Source organism: Coffea arabica, chromosome 5e (assembly GCF_036785885.1).
Source record: "Coffea arabica cultivar ET-39 chromosome 5e, Coffea Arabica ET-39 HiFi, whole genome shotgun sequence".
In the NCBI taxonomy this organism is placed as follows: domain Eukaryota; kingdom Viridiplantae; phylum Streptophyta; class Magnoliopsida; order Gentianales; family Rubiaceae; genus Coffea; species Coffea arabica.
In genome coordinates this window covers 1,889,927-1,912,722 of record NC_092318.1, presented here as the reverse complement: position 1 = coordinate 1,912,722, position 22,796 = coordinate 1,889,927, and the positions used below count along the sequence as shown (strand labels likewise).

Sequence of the window (22,796 nt, the reverse complement as noted above, 5' to 3'; positions counted from 1 at the left end):
CTACCGGTTTCTCTTTGGGCCTCTTTAGTCCTCCCTCCCTGCCCTGTAGTATAGAATAAATGTAGGTTTATTTTGCAATTCTTTCAATATATGTTCTTGTGAAATATTCAAGAGAGAGGTTTTCTTGATGTCCCACCAACTTATTGCTAGTACATTAGTAGCACTTTCCCTTCATCTTTACAGGCTCAATTCTTTACTAGAAAGAAAATTTTCTTCCACATTTTAAAACTAAAATCCAAGGAACCTAAAAACTAAGAAAAGCCCGTTTCATTTTTAGAAGAAAATACGGTATCTATAAAATAAAATTCTTTCACGTGATTGAGAATTTGTATGATAGCATGACATATATAGGACTCATTTTGTCATATGACAGTGATTCTCAGTTTTTTTATCACTTGGATATGCATTAGAAGATGTTTGTGTATTTCTATGAAATTTATGGGCCAGTAGATTGTCTAATCAAGTTGGAAAAATTTTGGATCTCTGACTAATAAAATGTTGAGAAATTAGACAGATCCGTCATATCCATAAAGCTTATGTTTAAATGTCTAAAACAGAATTACTAAACAGAGTTGTCTTCGCTTTGGCTTTTGAAGAACCCGAATGGTGTATTAATTGATGTATTAGGTGGACCTCTTGTTTTGAGCTCTAAAACTGGAATTTAGAGTTTCCAATGATCATAAACCTTATCTAACACGATTAAGTAAACCCGTCCAGAGTGGAAGGTATGTGATATCAACTGTAAAGTATTATATGTCAATAGTGACCATATAGATAATGTGTAGACTCGATTGGCAGCCTATAGAAGTAGTCGACTGTATACGGAGTTTGCTCATGAGATGGTATCAAAGTCTTTAACACAGGGTCACCATGAACTGATTGAACCAATGTAGTCCTTTAGCTTTCTCACTTTAATTAGCATATTAATTAGCACTTTATCTCAATAGAGGTAGCTAATTTGTTCTAATACCGTTGGAATGTTGCCTTTTCGATAAACCCTGAAGCAAATGAAAAATCTGGACCTATGGCTTTCTTTAATATTGCTTATAAAAACAAGAATGGAGGGGCTTCTCTTGCTGTAAGTACTAGTTTATAGCTAGAAATGTAGTTCATTCAGCTGAAAGCTACTTGTTTATACTTGGCTATTCATTTACTTATTCCCCTCAAACTTTGACTTCACTCTTCACTAATGCGACTGTAACTTCTCAAAACGAGACGCAGGAAAAACACTTTGGAGGTTGAAGCTGAGGATGGTACGCAAAGTTCTAAAACTGAAATTTTCAACTTGAAGAGAAGCGAAAGTTATTATTAGCTCAAAGGCCTTAAATTCAGTGACACCGAGGCATAGAGAAATCAAATTGATCGGAAACTAGTTAGCCATGTAATGCCTAACTGGCTGTAAAATTATGCCATTCTTGGAATCCTGTATTTTGTGTTAATTAGCTGTAAAACTAGTTCCATATCCCTTATTTTATTTTGGAATGACCACTTTGCGATGGATTGATGTTGTTATATGGAGACAGAGTAGTCTTTCATGTATTCAACAAGCTCAGATGAAAAACAAGTTGATAGTACGAAATTGGTTCCAATGTGGGCAAGTTCTGTAGGTTGGTCTTGCGATTTTGAGTAAGTGGGCAAATGTTCCAAAAACAGGGGAGATTCTGCCAAATTTTATTCATTTTAGTATTTAGAAAATCTACACTAGCATACATTGAGTGGCTATGTGATTCAAAGCATGTCCATAGAGTGAATGAAATTACTTAACAAATCATATGTAACATGCAATCAAAAAAATTGAATGATTGTGTGATATTAAAGATGGATCTTCTTGTATTGGTGAAAATATGGACGTATAGAAAAAATAGAAATAATTGAAAAGGACTGGGGCATAGAAACAATTTATTTCATTTAAATTATATTAATTTAATACATTTATAAATATTACATAAATAAATTAATATGGTTTAACACTATTAAATGAACTAAGCCATGTTCGAGCCATTCCAAACAGGTGGTGTTCAAGCAAGTCAAGCCCCATCGGCAGTCTATATGTAATTTAAGCAATCATGGTACTGATAATATCATGATAGCATCAATTCTAAATAGTGGTTTAAAAAAAAAAAGAGCAGTATTTATAATGAAGGGTGATAATCAGTCAGTTAATCATTGATCAGTTAAATCAATTTGATTGAATTTGATTTTAGATATGAAGATTGAAATGAAAATATAAAAATAAAATTTTGACAAAAATTGAAACCAAATTGAATTATAATAGAAATTAATTTGGCTAATCAATTAATCAATTTCGTCTGATATATATATATATATATATATATTTTTTTTTTCTTTGCTTCCACCATTCAGGCTATTCTTCAGCTGTTCACCAGTCAAAGCCACCCACCAGCTCAATCCTAGTCTATTCATTGCAGAGCTTTGTGAATATAGAAGGGATAATTTCTCTCTTTAACCAGTAATATCCATGATATGATGAATCTTGGATCAAGGAAGAACGCTATTTGAAATTGTGTACAAACCCCAAAGATAAGTATTCAATTCTGAAATAAATTAGAAATAACAAAAAGATCATTTTTTTTCCTTTCTATCCGGTTAGCACCAATAATCAATATCACATCAGAAATCCATACTTACCAGAAAATCTATCCATTCCTCTTTCAGAATCAGAATTCCTAAAACCTCGTTCCATCTTGTAGTAATGGTTCGAGAAGAAAGATCAAAAGCCCGACTTCAAACGACACGAGAAGAAAGATGAAAGCTTTGATTGCAAAAGATTTGATATATGGGTTTTTCTTCAAGGAAGGTAGTAAATGTATATCTTGATTTAAAGTGTTTAGAAGCTTTATTTATTTATTTATTTATTTTGTCTAGAAGCTTGTTGGAGAATTTGCCAAAAAAATTCAGTTGCTGTTTCACTAGATAAACAAATAACAATTGCATTGGCAAAGGCACTTGATATTTTCAGAAAAATCTGTGTCTTTAGGAACATCTCTGTACGGTTCATGTATCAGCTTTATGAAGCAAAAAGTAATAGAAAATTTGATTTGAGAATTTATTTCCCTACAACTCTCTATATAGGTCAAAAATGTTATTGTGTATTTATGTGGATAATCTTTTTTGGCCAAGCAACAACAAAATCTATTGCCTAAAAAATTGGAAACAAAGAAAAAAATTAAAGCTATCGCGATTTCTGTGGTTGACACTGTTTTTGGGTCCTTAGAAATATTTAGGCCCCAATTAAAAGTTGGAAGCAAGTCGAAGCGTAGATTATGAAAACAAGTGCAGTTTCTTCTCCAAAAAATTCATATGTCTATCCAGAATTGGTAATTTCTTCTCTAAAAATTACAATGTTTTGGGGCTGCACTTTTCGATTGTGAAAAAGATAGAGTTTCAAACTCTTTGGACAGAAACTATGCTATCATAATAAACAAGGACTTCCAATCTATCCCTTTTGCCATGAAGTCCAAGATTCTTAATTTCCTTAGTTTTTCTATCATAGAGAACCAGCTCTCGAGAACAATTTTCCAGAACGAGTTCACCGCTCTTCCAAAATCCCAGTGGCCTTTCAACACCTGAAATAGGACCAATACTTAGTTGCTTAGTCCAAGTAGACTTCTCGTGAGCTCCTAAAACTAATTCATTCATCACCCAAACATCAAAAATTTTCTCTTTTTCCTTCATACGGTAAACAATCAGCGCAATGGACTCGTTCAATGGCACGATAGATCTCGTAGTTCTGTGCCTTCCACCAAAACATTCGATATCTGATGGCAATGGTGTCTCTTGGAAGATTTCTTTGCTCATGTTGAAGGAAAGTATCACCTCGGTATTACCATTTTGCGCCCACCAGCAAAATGTTTCATTTTTGTATACCATACTCCACATATTGGTATACATGACATTAGCTGGAACAGCTGCATCATATTTTCTCCAAGAATCTGTCCCTAATGAGTATATCTCAACATGATAATACAGGCCGCTCTGATTAGAAATGCAAAACAAAATTTGTATCACCTTGTAATCCTTGATTTTGGAGTCAAAACCTACCCCGATATCGCCTCCACGGACCTTTATGTCATGGGGCCGTGAAACTTGTGAAGGAGGCAAGATCTTGAATTGTCCTATTGAAGGGTTGCACAGGGCAATCTGGTCTGGATAGCCATACAAACAGATAATACCATTACATGGACCTATCAATCTAATTTGGCCAAAATTGTTGCTAAAAAATGGTGGCAGATCTTGATTAATGAATCTATCAAGTGAGGAATCCCTAGATAATGAGATGACTCTTTTGTTAGTCATGGAACTACGGCAGCTGATGAGTAGATGAGCATTGACATTTCGTCTAATGGGATTGATCATATTGTTTACATGTGTATAGATAAAATTTTGATCCTCAAGAAGGGCATACCATGCTTTGCAGACACATTTGAATCTAATTAAAGATTCTGCAGGCAGCCATGAGAGAATTTGGAGCAATATGTCTTCTGGCAGATTCATTACACCTCTTGTTATTGTGTTCTTCTTCTTTGCCTCCTTATTCTTCCGTTTTCTTGTGTATTTTGTTTGGAAAAGTAAAAGAACTTGAGGATAAAAAAGTGTAGGCAAGAAAAGCAAAGAGCCAAGAACATGAAGTAGAACCAGTTAATACATTTTAGCAATCTCCTAGAAAGATGGAGGACCATCACTATGCCCAAATGTTTAGTGCAGATGTGGAAGGTCAAAGATAATACTTATGTAAAGTAAGCGGAAAGTCATAGATAAATACTTATATAAAGTAGTATGTTTGAACAATTCATCAAATTTACCATTTTAATAATAAAATTTACTATTTTTTGACAAAATATTTCAATTATTTGACTTAAACATACTGATTCGAACTATTGTAAGTTTGCAGAATAAAATAGTAAATGTAAGTAATAAAGCAATAGGTTTGATCAGTTTGCCAAATTTACCATATTATCAATAAAAATTACCATTTTTGACAAAAACTTATTATAATTTGAATTAGACTCATCAATTCCAATTATGGTAAGTTTTCTCGAGTAAAATACGAAGTTTGTCAAATAAAGCAGCAAGTTTGATCCATTCATCAAATTTACTATTTTATTAGTAAATATACTTTTGTTTTGGACAAAAATTACTACTATTTGAATTAAACTTATTCCAATTTTTGTAATTTTTTCGAGTAAAATAGTGAGTTTGTGCAATAAAGTAGAAAGTTTGTTCCATCCACCAAATTTAACATTTCATTAGTAAAAGATCCCATTTTTTTGGACAAAAAATTGCTATTGTTTGACTTAAACTCACTGATTCTAACTTTTAATAGCTTTGTATGGCAAGTTGTAACTTTTGACCATTCACAAAATTTATCATTTGTTTGAAAATAAAATAAAATTCATCTACTTTATTACTAAAACTTATGTATATGAAATTCTTAAGAATGTCGAAGATTTTTTTTCCGAAAAATAAGACTCAACATTACAAATAGCATTTCTACTTGTATGAAATATTAATTTCTAGTGTAGTACTTAGGACTACGTAACAACAAAAAAACTTTATCAAGAAAACATTTTTTCTTATTAGGGCCTCATTTACACAAAATACATATCCTATCAACAAAAACTCATAATTATTGAGACAATTTAGTGTCATTATTTAAAAAAAAAAAAAAACTACCTTGATCAAGGAGTGCATTCGTTAGACAAACTTATTTCGCAATTATTTGTGCCTAATATTCCAAAAACTTCACTGCTATTAAATTTGTCTCAATTCTTATTGTTGTAGAGCATTTTTTATGCTTTTTCTTATTTTTGTAGAATTTAATATTTTAAAAGACAAACCTTTTCATTGTTATAACAGAAATAGATTGGTTCTCCTATTTACACAACAAATTATATGAGTTTATCAATAATACCACTAAGAATAAACAAGATGACCAATCTACATTATAAAAACTTTTCATGGGAATATAAATATTTTCAACTGCTACTTTAAGAGATCTAAATTTTGGATCTTATTACTGTGAAACCAAATTTACAATCAAGTTCCTTTATCTTGAGCAAATCAAAACTCACAATTTTCATAAAAAACGTTACCCATCATTGATTCATCATATTTTGTTGCAGCTATGTTTACAATTGTTACCATTCTAAGCTGAAATGCGACTAAAGAGAATAAGGAAGATTCTCACATTCAAGAAATTTTCTCGATAAAATTAGGAGTACAAATAAAAAAAAAAACAATCCAATGCATCTTTGCATCATTGTAAAGAACTTCTACACAAATATTACAATCTGGTATCCCCAATAAAAATTGAGCATTGTATTTGTGTACTTCCTCAATTAAGCTAGTGTTACTAAGATTCATCTGAAAATATTTATCCAAAAAACTGATATATAGATTATACTATGACAAAAGACAGAAAATTTGTTAAGGAACAGAGGGTTACAATAACAGATAATCCTCATTAGCTCTTGCCAATCATCAGTCTTATGAAGGAACAATTAGAATCCCATTTAGCTGCAACAGTAACCCAAAATCATCAAAGAAGCATGCATTAACTGCTCTTCATCAAGACCAGTTTGAACTTATTGTTAGATTCATAAGTAAAGGATTATGTCTCACATTGGTCCGAGAGATAGAGAAAGAAAAGTTAATATGTAAGTAAGGGTCCAAAATTTAATGGTTTAAACTTTTGGATTAGAGTTGGGTTCCTGACTTACATGTTGGGTTCTTTGGTGAACTCTCTCGAGGTATTTCTCCCTATCAAATTGATATAAGAGTTTCAAGTTATGAGACTGGGCTACTCACGGGCAAGTGAATTCTTCTCTAAGTTGGACCGATGAAAATTCTCTTCTTGATAATGGGCTGAAGTGCCAAAAGTGCTAAAGAGTTTGGCTAGTGTTAGACCAAGTGTGCCATGGGTTTGGCAGGGGGAAAGAAGAGCAAGTCCATGATTGGGAGAAGGGGTAACTTTAGGTGATAAGTAGGACTTGCGTTGAGTATTAAACTGAGTTCAAAAATTGATTTGTAAATTTGGGTTTAATGTAAGGAATAACTCATAAAGGGAGAGATTTCTTAGGTTCACGAGTAAAGAATTATGTCCCACATTGGTCCGAGAGAGAGAGAGTAAGAGCAGTTAATATATAATTAAGGGTTCAAAACCTAATGATTTAAACTTTTGAGTCAGAGTTGGGTTTTTGACTTACATATTGGATTCTTTGATGGACTCTCTCGAGATATTCCCCCTATCAGTTTTCACAAAATCAGTTTTCACAAATGATTTTTTTACACAAAAATCATCAAAGTTATTGAATTATTTATAATTATAGTACATAAAAAACGGCTAATTTCTTAGATTATACGTTAAAAAAAAAAAACAATCCGCCAAATGTACCTCTGACAGGGGGCTTTACTCAAACTATAAGGGCTGTGCTGACTCAGCACGGCAGCATAATAATTTTTTTTTTTTTGAAAAAAGTCAGCTGGGTCAAAAAGCCTGCTGCAACCGTGCTGACTGGGCACGGCTGCAAACAGGCTTTTTGAGAAAAAAAAAGCGTCAGACGCCTGACAGTCAAAAGGCGTTAGGTGCCTGACATTGACTGTCAGGCGCCTGACAAAGGCCGACAAGGCCATGTGAAAATTTGAAAGTAGTACGTAAATTATTGAAAGTCTAGGAATTTATTGGTCGATGAGTGTATCCAATCAGCCCGGCCGCAGTGAGATTTTTCCCAAAAAAAATGCTAGCCATTCAAATGAACGGCTAGATTTGATTCAATTCGATATAAAATGGTTTGGCACGAAGTTTCCGTCTGCTCACTCTCATTTCTCACTCACTCTCCGAACCACACTCTCACTTCTTAGTCTCAAATTTGCTCTAAGAGACCAGGTGCTCTTTCTTCTTGCAATCGGAATCTGTGAAGCAGCTGCTCTCTCAAGCAGTATCTCTCGGGTTAGGCAGATTTGCTGGCGACTTGAAAGTATCTTTGCTCTCTCAAGTGGTTTCTTGGGTTAGACAGATTTGCTGGCGACTTGAAAATCCGTTGGCCGAAACTTTTTTTGACAGATTGATAGTAGTAGAAATAGTGTTCGGTTATTTTTTAGAGCTTGCAAAAATTATTGCGTGAACAGGCAGCTTCATTATCAGGTTAATTGGTGCAGCATAGTATAAATTAATTATATTATTATAAATGAAATGTTATTAGTTAGTTTTAAAAAATTGAGATTGATTGGTGGATAATAATATTTATTTTTACAGAAAAGTAGATTCGCTGCTGAAGTGAAAGCCGAGGGCTAACATCAGGGACCAGCTGTTGGTATTGCCGTGTTACGTAAGGCCGCCGTGCTAATCAATTGCGGTGCTGATAAAGGTGAAATTTTTTCAAATTACAATTCTTTTCGTACAGGTTAGTATTTTAAATTATTATTACTTTAGTTATTAATTACATTATTTATATTATGTTAATTAAACATGTAGCTTATTTATGTATTTACATGTTATATTATACTGTCATCAAATGATATTAATTAAACATGTTTTCTGTATACATGAATCTGTTGTTGTTATGCTATATTAATTAATAGTTAATGTAAAGTGTATTAAATTTATTTATAATTTTATAATATTGAAGTGCAGCAAAAAGAGTTAACTAGTGGTGATGGTTCTATAGTGTTGTCGACTACGACTTATATAAAATTATAGAATTCATATAGAATTACTATATAATATGATTCATATAGAATTAGTAGAAGAATTAATTAAAATTATTAGCTTTTAGAATCAATAAAAAAATTTGAGGAGATAAGATTGATATAGATGAAGAATTCCTGTACCTAGGACTTTTGTAAGATATCATTTATAATACATTTATAAATATTTATAAATAAATATATTTATATATTTATATAAAAATATATAAATGTATTATATTATATATAATACATAAAATAAATATATTTATCAATGCATAAGTGTATTTTATTATAAATGTATAAATTATAAATGAATATTATATAAATGTATAAATTAATATATTATAAATATATATTAATATTATGTATAAATGTATTAATATAAATATATAAATGTATTAATATTATGTATAAATGTAAAATTAATATAATGTATATTAATATAAATGTATAAATGTATTATATTATATATAATACATAATATAAATGTATATTATAAATATACATTAATATATATTATGTATAAATGTACATTTATATAAATGTATAATATATATAATATATAATATATATTATATTATATATAATTTATATAGTATATATAATTTATATAAATGTATTATAAATGTATAAAAATATTTTTTAAATAAAATAAAATATTTATAATATGTATAAATAAATATATAAATATTTAATATATATAATATACATTAATATTAATTATAAATATTATAATATTATAAATATGGTGTTTATATAATATTTCAATTTGTAATATTTATTGTATATTTCATTATATAAATATTTATATAATTTATAATTTATAAATATATTTCATTATATTAATTCCTGCTTATTAGAATACATGAATCTTTCTTTAATTAACAACTATTATGCATTTGATAATGATTTAATAATAATACAAAATTTAAGTAAAAAATCATGTTCTATTTACAATACAAAGGCATCTAGGGACATGAATAATGAGGTTAGGTTAATGTATTTATTTTAAAAATTAATAAATTGAAGTATATTTAGGATTATGGTTAAAATTTAGTTTAATCAGGTTATTTTGAAAATTAAAGTAATGAAATTTATTTAGGATGGCTGTGAAATTCTAGTTTACTAAGATTATTGTAAAAAGTATATAAGCGACTATTTTGGCGGAGATTATACATAAATGAATAAAGATATAATTAATTTACTCGTTGCTTGTGATAACAATTACCAGTTATATTTAGTAATTATATTTAAATATTTTACGGTAACCAAGCATGCAAATATATATGTTCATTAAAAAGTTTATAACACCTTGTTACTTATGTGTAAATTAGGCTTAATATGTCGAGCGATAACTGTGAGAACCCTGAAAATATATATATATAAATATCATTTTGTATTTCATTTGCATTTCTTTTAACTCTTTAATAAATTTTAGCATTAATTTCCCTTGTCTGCAAATAAGTCCGTAAAAACAATTTTATGTGAGAAATAATATAATTTTCCCAAGTTATGAATTTTCTTGACTTTGCTAGACTAAATTAATACATCTGGAGTTAGAATAATTTATCGCCTTAAAATAAAATGCTAAAATACTTAGTTTTCTTTATGTTAAAAATTAATGCTACCTGAGTAGATTAATTATATAAAATTTCTTGAATTCCAATAATTAATCCTAATTAGTGAATAACGTTAAATACTAATAAGAATTTTCACGTTAAGACCAAAACCAATAAATTTTATGTGCAAAATAAAAGAATTGTGCTAAACTATTAAATTTCTAGTTTTGTTTCATTAAATTCATATTTCGAAGGTAAATTATTTCATTGATTTAACAATTAAACCTCTTTGAATTCCGATAGCTAATCTTAAGCGTTAATAATGATTAAGTTAATAAATGTTGATATAAACGGATAAACGAATATTAAGAATGTCAAATTTTTATATTAAGGTCAAACTTGATTTTAATAGTTTAAAATAATTAGGTAATAATGTTAAATGTTAATAGGAATTCTCACGTTAAGTCGAAAACCAATAAAACTTGAGATAAACACGATTCAAACATGCTAAACGTACTTAAGGCGTGAAAATTTCAATAATTAAAGCCTTGCAAGGTTAGAGTATTATTAGGCGTTCAAATTACACTTGGGGTTAATTTTTGGACGTAAGTTAGAACCAAGGACTCACGTGGAGGTTAGGAGGACAAGTGAATTGACTAAATCACCCTCCACTACCTCACAAATTACCATGCAAACCCATCAAAATTTCCGGACAGCATTATGGTCAACCACCCTACTCGGCCAATGAAAAACTTTCACCATTCCTACACTCAACCTCCTTCTCCAAAACCGCGGCACCATCTCTCTTCCTCTTCACTCTTATATCACAAACCATCACCATTTCCATTTCCTCTGCCTTAGACCGAGAATAAATGAGAGAGAAAACCTTGTGAGCCACCACCTTGTAATCATCGACCAAGGAGAGCTGTCCGCGAGCTGCAAATTTTTTTCTGTTCTGTCCGCGAGCTGAGGGAAGAGACCAAGAGACCATCGTCTGAGAACAACCGCTCCTGCATTTTTTTTTCCTCTCCTAGCTGTGGCCATCTTCAATTCCAACCAAGTCGCATTTCATCAGTCCCAGCTGCAGCTTCAACCAGAATCAGAACCGTACGTGAGAGCCGAGAGGAAGAAAGAAAAATCAGATTTCTTGTGCGTAGGCTTAGCTGGTAACTGAGGTAATTTCTGGGCTAAATCAAGTTAAGTACTAGTAGATGAAGCTGTATCAGAGCTTGCATGTATTGTTTGTGCAGTCGGATGATGAAATCAAAGCATTAGAAAAATCTGTTTTGGAAATATATGGTTCTGCCGAGAGTGGATTAGGAAATGCAGCCTTAATCTTGTTTATTTGTGGTTATCTGAGCATGAAATCTTGTTTAGCTAATTAAAACTTGGATGATTAAGCTGATGAGGGCCTTGCATTTATTTTGTTCAAATGTGATCTGAAATGAATATATAAGCTGCATGTTAGGTTCTAGCAAAGAAAATGAATTCTTGACCGAGGGAAATTCTGTTTCGTGACTGACTAGGGGCTAGATAAGAGAACTGAAATGACCGAGCGGATGAATTGGAATTGCAGCTTGTTAACCCAGTTTTCAGTGGAGAATAATGTTAGCAAATGCATGTAAAATGTTTACTCTAAGTATTATGAGAATATTAGCTGAACAGGTTTGTGAAAAGCTGGAAATTTGGATGTGTAAAGGTTGATTAGAACCTGCTGGAATTTTTCAGTCTTATCCGAGAGGGGGAAATGCAGAGGTTTCTAGCTGTCTCCTTGAATTTTGGCCTTGAGTTTTCATGCTAAGCTGTATTATATATTGCATTAAAGATTGGTCTGAACATGCATGAAAGATTTGAACAAAAACTGAAGAGTTTATTAGAGAAGAGTTGTGTCAAACTGATTGCTGTATAAATCAATCACAGCTTGACCGAGAGAGAGAAGTAGACTTCAGATTGCTTGTGCGTAGCCTTTGGGTTGAATAATTGTTGAAACTAGATGCTATTTGCCTTGGTATGTGCTGGTATGAATGTCATACTTAAATGCATGGATGGTTTGAATAAAAGTCTTATGGTTTTAAAAGAGAAAAAGGAGTTCTTCACAAGTGAAAAAAAATGAGTTTCCAGATTTTCGGATTTCACTGACCAGTCTCCGTAAAATGCTTATATCTTGGTGTAGGAAAATCCGATTAAGGTGTTGTCAGTGGCATTTGAAACTAGAATCATGGACCTTTGTTCTGTAGAAATTTCATATTTTTCCTCCATGTGTACTGCTGACCGTGACTCCTCAAAGCAGGCTGACCTGCTTGAATGTCCTGTTTCTTCATGAAACTGAATTTTGACTTGGATCGAACATTTGGCCCATTTGTGATTTGAATCTCTGAAAAGTGTCTTCTGGGATGTGATAGTACTAAAAATCTATTTTACAACAGTATAACTTTCACAATTGTTTGATTTGTGGAACTAGAGTTAAGTTAGTCGTGACTTTTCTCTTGGTTTTGAGTTGAATTTCTGTTTGAATTGTGGCAGAAAGTGATTGCTTGATGTCCAGAGCTAATGATTGACGAAGCTCTTGGCCATTTGAATGATTTTATAGGTATTAAAGGGTGATGAAATTTAATTGTTGGAATTGCTTGGAGGCCTTACATTTATTTTGATTTAGTTAAGATATGATATGAGCTTGCCAAAACCAAGTGCTAATGATTGACGAAGCCTTGGTCATTTATTTTATTCTTGATCAGAAATGAATCTATCGAAAACTAGGGCTAATGATTGATGAAGCCCTAGTGACTTGCTATTGAAATGTGATTTTGATGTGGTGGCAAACCTGAGCTATAGTGTGAATTCGAAGTGGCAAAATTTACGAGATAATGCGTTGTGAATCGGAATAAGAAATCCGTTTAATTCCTAGATTTGAGAAAGTTTCAATTAAGCTATTTAAATATATCCTCGTGCTAGTATGGAGCAAGAACACTTAGTATTGTCTATTAACGCCAAAAACTTTGTGTAGGGATTTTGCCCTAAACTTTGTCAACTCAACATTTTATTTTACTTCCTTTAACTAAACTAGCCAATGACTTTTCTAGCTCTAAAACCCTAGGTTTTGTTTTACTTCATTTCTTATCTCTAAAAAATTGTTCTTGGCTAGTTGACTATAGGAAAAGTTCCAAGATACGAGTTTTAATAATTTTAATTAAAAATATAGAAACTTGCTCGGCAAGAAACTTTATTCTAGGTAAAATAACTTTAGTGACAATTTTTGCAAGAAACGTAACTTCAAAGAAATGTTTCAAAGTATATTTCTAGCTTTGATATTAAGTGGTTTGCTGACTTATTCAAGAAAATAATATTAGTTACCCTTTTATATGGAAAAGTATCTCAAGGAAAAACTACAAGAAACATTTTCACTACTTTTGTCAAGCTTCAACCCAAGTAGATTGTTGAAATTACTTTGAGAAGGTTATCTAGTAAAATACTAGATAATCCACAATACGTACAAGCTTAAAAATTGAATAGAGAACTTATAGTTTCAAATTTTGGTTTTTAGGATATTGCGAGGACGCGGAATTCGATTTCCAATTTGATATCTGAACTTCACTCTTGGTGAGTGTCCCTGCTTGTTCTACGCCTACTTGATTAAAGTGCTTTCTTGACTTGATATGTGATAATCGGAAAATGTTTTTTTTTTCTGATCCATCGAAGTGGGCAGTGTGTACTTTATCGCACTAGCCGTTCGAGTGGTAACTTGTGTGAAATGTTTTCGTGAAATATCTTGCTTGCACTTGCTAAGCATTGAGTAGGGGAATGTACCACACCTGAGGGTGGGAGGGCCTCTTATCCTATCTCAATTGCTAAAACCTTGGAATACTTGCTAAGCACTGAGTAGGGGAATGTACCACACCTGAGGGTGGGAGGGCCTCTTATCCTATCTCAAGTACTAACTCACTAGGCAGGGGAATGTACCACACCTTAAGGGTGGGAGGGCCTCTTATCCTGACCTGGTAACCACGTGTTGGACATAACGTCGATGGGTGAATCCCTCGACCAATTTCCTAAGGGTATATCTCGAGTATACTGCTTCCTTTATTTTGTCGTGCGGGCCCGGAGCTGGGGTATGTCTGGTGGCCGGAGTAAGAAAAATAAGAGAATCTACATGGACCTTAAGTAGTGAGAGTTGACGGAGGGTCAACTACGATAACTTTTGATCAAGCGAGGCAAATGGCTCCTGAGCGCCCCTATATCCTACCTTGTGCTGTTATCTGCTTTTCTTAAGTGTGAAATTTAAATACTCGTTATTTGCCTTATGTGATTGCATGTTTTGGGGCACCACTGAGCTTTAGTTCACCCCACGTTCGTTTGTTTTCCTTACAGGTGGTGAAGTTTGAAAGAATTTGAGCTGCTCATATTTTCTATGAATGTAATTGAACAACTTGAATTTAAATTGCGGTTTGTAATGAATTCCAAGTTAAGCATTGTATCTTTTATTTTGGATTGCCACTTGAAGCTAGAAAAGTGTAAACCCTAACTCTGATATTTGGCTTGTATGTATGTATTTGTGTGGTATGGCTTTACCTCTTGAATGCAACGTGTGAGGTGAATGCAACGTGTGAGGTGTTTAGGAGCCGTCGATTGGCTATCTTATAAATGTTGTTATCTTTGAAGTTATTGAGGATTTAGTTTGTTCTTCGGAAGGATTTGGGCTAGATTGCTTGCGTGAGTCCTGGCGAGAGCTAGGCAGACGGCCCGCCAACCCTCTGGTTCGCCTTAGGGAAAAGTGGGGTCGCCACAATAACTGTATGGTACTGCAACTATATTGGGGAGGAAAAATTGTATACGCTGCAGGCTCAATTTTTTACGATCCACCTATGCCCAAAAAAGTTCTCTTCTTGACAGAAATGGTGGGATACGATGAATTATTAGACAGAGTATACAATATCATGGGTTTAGATCGAAATAGGCAAATGATAAATTTGATATTTCGAAATTTCCCCCAACCTGGTATTTTTTGTGCGATGCCTTTGGTTGATGATAATGGAGTGGCTGGTATATACTACCTAAAATCTGGTAGTCGACAACCTACTGAAATTTATGTTGAAGTTGAGGAGATTTCGAATTATTGTGGTCATGATAGTCAAACTTTTGAAATTGGAAGTGGGATTCAGGCCGAACCACCTTACCATTTATTCGACCCTACAAATCTCCACCATAGTCAGCTTACTCAAGTAGAGACGGTCGATGATCTCCTGTCCCGAATAGGACGACGAAAAGGCAATATGCGTTGCAGAGAAATTTACCGTCCAACCACCAGTAGTCGGACAAGTATGCATAAGTCAACAATTATGGCTCATGCTGCGGATATCCCGACTTCCTCAATGTTAGACCCTCTTCCGTGTACCGATATTGATTTAGTTGATGTCGAAATTGGTTCCGAACTAGAGCCGGATGATGACAATTCTGGTACTGACGACGACCAAGATGATGTCTATCCGGTTCATTCTATCCAAGCACGGGATCAGACGACATTTGCCGAACCTTTTTTCGGGAGTGAAGGTCCCAGTTTGCAATATGAAGCAGGAGTTGACGCTATACTGCAATTTGACCCGCTCGATACTCGAAAGGCCGAAAAGCTAAAGTTCTGGAGTGAGCGCAAGAAAGAATTGGAGTTGGGCCAACTGTTCGAAGCAAAAAAGCATGTAAAGCGAGCAGTTAAATTGTGGTCCATAAAGGAGAACAGAGAGTTCAAAGTTCGGGCTAGCATACCTACAGCTTGGTTTGTGCGCTGTAGAGCTTGAAACTCCACACCTCCATGCAATTGGCAACTTCGTGCAACTCTCCGTGCCTCTCACAAAATGTGGATGATCGTGTCACTTGTACCTGGGCATACATGTGTCCGTGTGTGCAATACCAATGACCATCGGGGGTTGAGTGCCGATCTAATTGCCCAACATATTATTCCCCACATTATCAATGGTCCGGTATACAAAGTGAAGGAAATTCAGACTTCTGTGAAAAAGGAGTTTCACGTCGATGTGACATACAAAAAGGCTTGGTACGTCAGACGTCGGGCAATTGACATTGTTTATGGTGATTGGCCGACATCTATTTCACAACTCCCAACATACGTACAAGAACTACAATTGTCCAACCCTGGGACGGTTATAGTTTGGGACCATCATCCATTGAGTATAGCATCGCAGACGATTTTTGACTATATATTTTGGGCATTTGCTCCTGCTATCCAAGCATTCCGTCACCTGAAACCGGTCATTTGTGTGGACGGAACATTCTTAAAGGGGCCATATCGGGGGAAATTGCTAGTGGCGGTTGGGTTTGATGCCTGTAACCATATATTCCCTCTAGCATTTGCACTCGTTGATGAGGAGAACAATCGAAGTTCATGAGATTGTTGCGCATTCACGTATGTCGAGACGTACAAAACGTATGCGTAATTTCAGACCGACACCACGGGATCATCCACGCCATGCGGTGGCTAGAGGAGTGGAAAGAACCGTTGGGGGTCCATCGATTCTGCCTGGTTCACATTCGCAGTAATTTCACTCAAAAATTTAGGAATGAAAGGTAATTTTTTTACGAGTCAAATGTAGTTACCCCTAAGAATTATTTTTTACTTTCCTACATATGGCTAGTTTGATCTGATTATTAAAGTAATGCGGGAATTGTATTTGTAGGTTAAAGAGTCTCATGTGGGGTGCCGAAAAGGCAAATCAGACTCGCAAGTACGAGGATTATATGAGTGTCATCTTTAGTATTTCACTCGAGGCATATGCCTGGCTAACTGGTGGATCCGTTAGACCGGAGTAGTGGGCCTTATGTAAGGATGGAGGGTATCGTTGGGGTCATGCAACAACAAACATGGCCAAGTGCTTCAATAACTTGCTGCGAGAAAGCCGCTTCCTTCCAATCACTGCCTTGATCCGATACACCTTCAACCAAACAGTGGATTTGTTTGTGAAAAATCACAAGATGGCCTGGGATTAGGTGTATCACTTGTCACTGTATGGATGGGAGAAATATGTTGCAAATGAGCGAAAGGGCAGGGCGCACTCGGTGCAGGTGTTCGATCATAGGCGGGAAATTTACTGCATAACCACTGCATATTGCCAAGCTCATGTAGGTGGTCATGCTCAAACCGTTGACATTGGAAATCGCACGTGTACATGTGAAAAATGGAGAGAACTCAGATTTCCATATTCGCATGCGATTGCAGCATGTTTTAGGTCAGGTCTTAATCCGATGTAACTTGTCGGGCGGGAGTACACATTTGAGGCTTATCAAGCCACATATGAGAGTCCTTTCAACCCGTTAAGAGACCCGAAATATTGGCCTGTAGCAGAGTTGAAACTAAGCCTCCTAACTGATCGTTTGAAACAAAAAGCACCTGGACCATTGAAGACCAGTAGAATCAGGAACAAGATGGATCGAAAATGTCCTGATGCACCGCGTCGCTGTACTAATTGCTTACAACCCGGGCACACTGCTCCTAACTGTCCATTTAGTGGTTATTTATCAAATGTTGTTGTCCGTTCCCTTTGGATTTGTAATTTCTATTATATAAAATGTATGAATTATATATTAATTTTAATTCGTATTCCCGTTTGGATTTTGAAAAGACGTGTATATGTGCCTATGCTTTGTTAACTATATAATGCTAAATTTGCACGTTTATAACCTGGCTTATTTTATTAGCTGTAGATATTTTATTAATTTTTATTTTTGAAGTAAATATATTTATAAAATTATGTAAACATAAATATACATAAATACATGTAAATATATACTTTTTATTTTTTATTATATAATTATATGTAAATAAATATATTTATATTTACATAAATATATTTCCAAATATATTTATAAAAATATATAAATATCTATATCGAATTCAGATTTTTTTTAACGTAATTTTTGAGAAATTAGCCTTATAACCTGACGTTACCAAACTCTCTGAAAAATGCCATAGCATATAAATTCGAACCCAAAATATATGAATAATATTTTACTGAAATTTGTCCATGCAGGTTAATGGAGAGTTGGCATATGGGATCCAAGGCCCCCGCACAAAAGGGACCAATTGACGATAATGTTCTGTATCTATAGCCCGAGCATAGGTCCGGCGCAGTTTTCAATGGCGTAGGTGCAGACCTTGATGTTAGAAGATGTGACAAAAAATTCTTTCAACGCCTACGCAATTTGGATCCACGAGTGGCGCACTATATAGATCAAGCAGGATTTTGTGGTGTCCGAGTGACGGGATATCTTACTGTAGACCATGGACTCATCACAGCTCTCGTCGAGCGCTGGAGACAGGAGACACATACTTTCCATCTTCCAGTTATGGGCGAGTCGACGATAACTTTGCAAGATGTAGAAGTGCTATGGGATCTACGCGTGGACGGACGTCCCGTTACACTGCATCACGTTAGGCGAACTGTACAAGAGCGCAAACATCTGGTGAACGACATTTTAGGCTTTTGGCCGGAAGATGCGATGCTAAAAGGTGGCCGCCTGAAGATGTCTTCTATGTACAGACAGTTGATTACGCTAGCACCGCCGGATGCTCCTTATGAACTGGTACGACAGTATGCTCGCATGTACATATTGATTTTATTGGGTGGTCTACTATTCGCGGATGCATGCAGGAATGTTGTTAGTCTAAACTGGTTAGACTATGTTCGAGATTTGGAAGCGATGGGGGAGTACAGTTGGGGGTCAGCGACTCTAGCGTGTTTATACTCACGTTTGTGTCACGCTTGCCGTGTTTCTACTATTACCACATGCGGCCCTTATCTATTACTCCAAATATGGGCATGGGAACGGATTCCCAGCATTCGACTGGAGATGTATCCAGCGCCTGAGACCGGTGAATTTCCGGTAGTTGGTAGATGGGCAGCCGAACGTACAGGGGTTGATCCGCCGGGTAGGCGCAGCAGCTACTATCGTGAACATATTGCATTGCTACGCATGGATGAGGTATTTTACATGTTAAAACTTCAGTTACTATTTGCTAATATACCCTATTATTTGTGAAAATAAATAATTAATTTTTCGTTATGCCAGTTCATATGGATGTCGTACAGTGAGGAAATATTGGCCTCATTACCACGATACTGCAGATACGGCGAGCGCATTTGGCGTGATAGAATTCCCCTCGTATTTTGGCACATCATTGAGTTTCACTGTTCAGATCAGGTCATGCGGCAGTTTGGACTAGTGCAAAACGTCCCCGAACCTGTTAACACAAATCCGCAAGGGATTCATCAGCTCGATTTGTCAGGCTATCCTGGAAGGAATTGGGCCCAATTTCATAGTGCGTGGATACAATATTGGAATGCTCGTGCAAATGCGGAGGTCACAGGTCAACTTGCTGATACATTCAGACCATCAAATGATTATCTCAAATGGTATCACGAGCACACTATTCTATATATTTCGAACCCTAGTGACCAGAATTCGGAGATGGGCCAAATGCTTCAGGAAGTCTCTGGGTAAATTGAATATCTGGTATGCATTTACTTGAGACTTCTGTCATTGGGAACCATTTTTGTAGCATAGGTGCTCAATATTGATTATTCCTAACAACTACGCGATCATTTTTTTGTTACAGATGGGTGCTATGTAGCGTATTGGTCAGCAGACACAGGATGTTATCAATATTGATGATATCGGAGAAAGAGCACATCCACGTCTCTGGACCATCATGGATGGTGCATATGGTTCGATGCAGTATCTCAGACCGTTTGATCGTATGGTTGTAGGACAGTCCGATCCATTCGTTTCTGGGCATCCTACGACATCAAATGTCCCATTCCAGACACCTGGTCGACGAGTTCCATCTCATACAGGACCTTCGTCTAGTCGTGGTAGACAGAGGAGGCATGATCAGCACGATGGATCGACCGTTGTTGAACCTAGCGTTCAAGTCACGGGAATGGATACTGATCATCCGCACACGCCTCCGGTTCAGCAATTCACCGCATTCGAACCTTCACCAGTACCGGAAGTAGATCGGGGGATGGCTGCACGGCATCATGTATCTGGGGACATGTTTATTCCACAGCCAGCGTCGATGACCATTGGTGCACAAGCAACACCGTCGCAACAATTTTCTCCATTTGCTGCACCACCGACGCCAGTTGCTGACATGTATGGATTTGATCCACGATTTCCTTCTTCATCACAATTACCTCCGTATGAGCATGTCCCCATGACAGGAGACTTTTCTTCCCATGCGGCATTACATCCTATATTCACTCTTCTCAGTTGAACGGGAGGCACTTCTTCATCGTTGGAGCTTCCGGATTATTACAGTCTCGGACAGCCATCGGTCTTCCTGTCTACCGACCAGCCGAGTTATGCATCCGGTCATGTATCGACAGGAGATTTTATCACCTATCGTTCCACGAACAATTCTAAGAGCAGCGATACTTTCGATGCGTTAGAGACGGATGATGTTGACCCTGATAGTGGTTCCAGGGATGATCCGTCGTCTCGTGATTATTCCAATCATCCTGATGTCATTATTGGCGAGCGTCAGAGACGACAACCGAAGAGATTCTGCTGCCCTTCCACAACGCCGCAAAATGTTGGTAAGGGTAAGGGGAAGAGCAAAGGCAACATGCGCCCTAAGCATTGATCACGTGTAAATAATGGCTGTGTTAGGTAGTTATCTAGTGAATGTTACTTTCCTTAACTTTAAATTTCATCTAGATTAATTTTATTTTTCCCTAAATCCTAATTACTTAAACCTTAAACCCTAAATACAAAAGTGTAACCCTAAATACTTGATCGGATGTCATTAAAAAGAAACCCACTAACGTTGCAAAACAAATAATAAATTAAAGTTACAAACATGAATGACGGATTAAAGAGTTTAGGACAATGTTATTGATAAGGGCAACAAAGATCCATGGGGGCTAAACTTAAAAATAAAAAATTGTGGGTAAAACCATATATTTAAAAATCTAAGGGTCCAAATGCAAATTCTTAAAACATCACTTTTTTTTACTAACCTTTTATTCATAATCTACTCAAATTTAGGTTAATTAGACTACCAAAGTGATTAAAAAATCTACAAACAAAAGATTATTCAGTCTAGTTTCTGAAGTTGTTAAATTAAAATCCTAAACTTAATAAATTTACTAAAACCCCTAATTATACCTGAAAAGTCAGAATTAATTCACAAAAATACGCATTAACATCATAAAGAAAGGCCAGAACTCCAAACATGAGAAATTTATCCATTTTTGGCAAATGTTGAGACCTTAGCACTATCCAAGCAATAGTTAGGGGACAAATTATAAATATAAATTATGGACTTAGATCAAAATCAGTGAACATAAGAATACATTGTATAATTTTCAGAAAATTATACAATGCCTAAAACATATAAAATATCTAAAGCTACATATTAAAAGAAAAACAAAGGAAAAATAAAAATAAATATTATGGTCCACATTGTTTAACCCAACCTTTAACATAACAAATTTGGATATTTGGATGAGGCGTCTGATCCAAATAGAAATTACCTACATGACTCTAATTTAATGAATGTAAGCCCAAATGAAATATACGAGTTAGTCCAACTCAAAACTAAAGTAATTAAATTTAAAATCTAAAATTAGTGTTGGCTTTTGTTCTTAATTTGAAATACTAAAATTAGTCATTTTTTATTATAAACTTGCAAAATGAACTTCGTATGTCTTGAAAGAAGCATACAAAATCACGTAATTCATAACTTATATCCAATTATATTGCACAGCACAAAACCCTAAAATCTAAAACCCTAATTCTAAAACCTTAACGCAAAAACCCTAATGCTAAAAACCTAAAACCCTAATTCTAAAACATTAATGCAAAAATCCTAACACAAAAATCCCAAAACCTAACTCTAAAAACCAATCTCCGTGTAAAACTATTTTTTTAGCATGTGTCAGACGCGGACGTGCTGACTGAACACGTCCGCGACTGACACAACAGACTGCCACTGATTTTGTGTCGGCCGCGGACGTGCACAGTCAGCACGTCCGCGTCTGACAGATGCACAGACCAAAAGTCAGTTCCGTCAGCTGCGGACGTGCCCAGTCAGCACGTCCGCGCCTGACACCTGCTGCGTCACTGAATTTTTTGCAGACGGTGGAATTTTTAATTATGCGGCCGTGCTGAATCAGCACGGCAGCTATAGAACAAGATACAGCAAAAGATACATTCCATAAGCATAAAGATACAGCAAAAGATCATTCCATAAGCATAAAGACAATTTAGGTTGATCAATAATCTGCTATAGTAAGTTCTGCGAGGCATCAAACAACCATTTCAATAACTGCTTGCCAAAACAATTACATTAGTACTCCATATATTACGATTTTAAAACTCATAAAAACCAAAGCAACAAGATAACTAAAAGGTGAAAGCTTTCATTCAACTTCAAAGACAAACCCTATTGACGGGCTTTTTGCTATACGTACAAGTTAAAAAATCCGAAATAAACCCGTTTCACTGCAAGTATACAGGTCA

General features: G+C 35.1%; 3 protein-coding genes across 6 annotated transcripts; 2 read left to right on the top strand and 1 right to left on the bottom strand.

The window, feature by feature from the left end:
* Positions 1 to 3,405: 3,405 nt before the first annotated feature.
* Positions 3,406 to 4,515, bottom strand: LOC113722689 (F-box protein At3g07870-like). Its single transcript, XM_072048189.1, has one exon. It carries the CDS (start codon positions 4,513 to 4,515, stop codon positions 3,406 to 3,408), a length of 1,110 nt encoding a protein of 369 aa, XP_071904290.1.
* A 3,339-nt stretch (positions 4,516 to 7,854) lies between these two features.
* LOC113722644 (serine/threonine-protein phosphatase 7 long form homolog) lies at positions 7,855 to 21,012 on the top strand. 4 transcript variants are annotated; one of them, XM_072048259.1, is made up of 6 exons: positions 7,855 to 8,164; positions 8,276 to 8,423; positions 13,810 to 13,865; positions 18,302 to 19,253; positions 19,341 to 19,784; positions 19,888 to 21,012. In XM_072048259.1, the coding sequence occupies exons 4-5, from the start codon at positions 18,618 to 18,620 to the stop codon at positions 19,770 to 19,772; spliced, it is 1,068 nt and encodes a 355-aa protein (XP_071904360.1). In that variant the 5' UTR covers positions 7,855 to 8,164; positions 8,276 to 8,423; positions 13,810 to 13,865; positions 18,302 to 18,617; the 3' UTR covers positions 19,773 to 19,784; positions 19,888 to 21,012. The 4 variants fall into 4 exon arrangements, with proteins under 4 accessions (XP_071904360.1, XP_071904362.1, XP_071904361.1 ...); XM_072048261.1 differs by lacking the exons at positions 7,855 to 8,164; positions 8,276 to 8,423 and adding an exon at positions 10,699 to 11,443; XM_072048260.1 differs by lacking the exons at positions 7,855 to 8,164; positions 8,276 to 8,423 and adding an exon at positions 10,699 to 12,858.
* LOC140006376 (uncharacterized) lies at positions 16,112 to 16,663 on the top strand. The gene has a single exon (XM_072048188.1). It carries the CDS (start codon positions 16,112 to 16,114, stop codon positions 16,661 to 16,663), a length of 552 nt encoding a protein of 183 aa, XP_071904289.1.
* Positions 21,013 to 22,796: the final 1,784 nt, after the last annotated feature.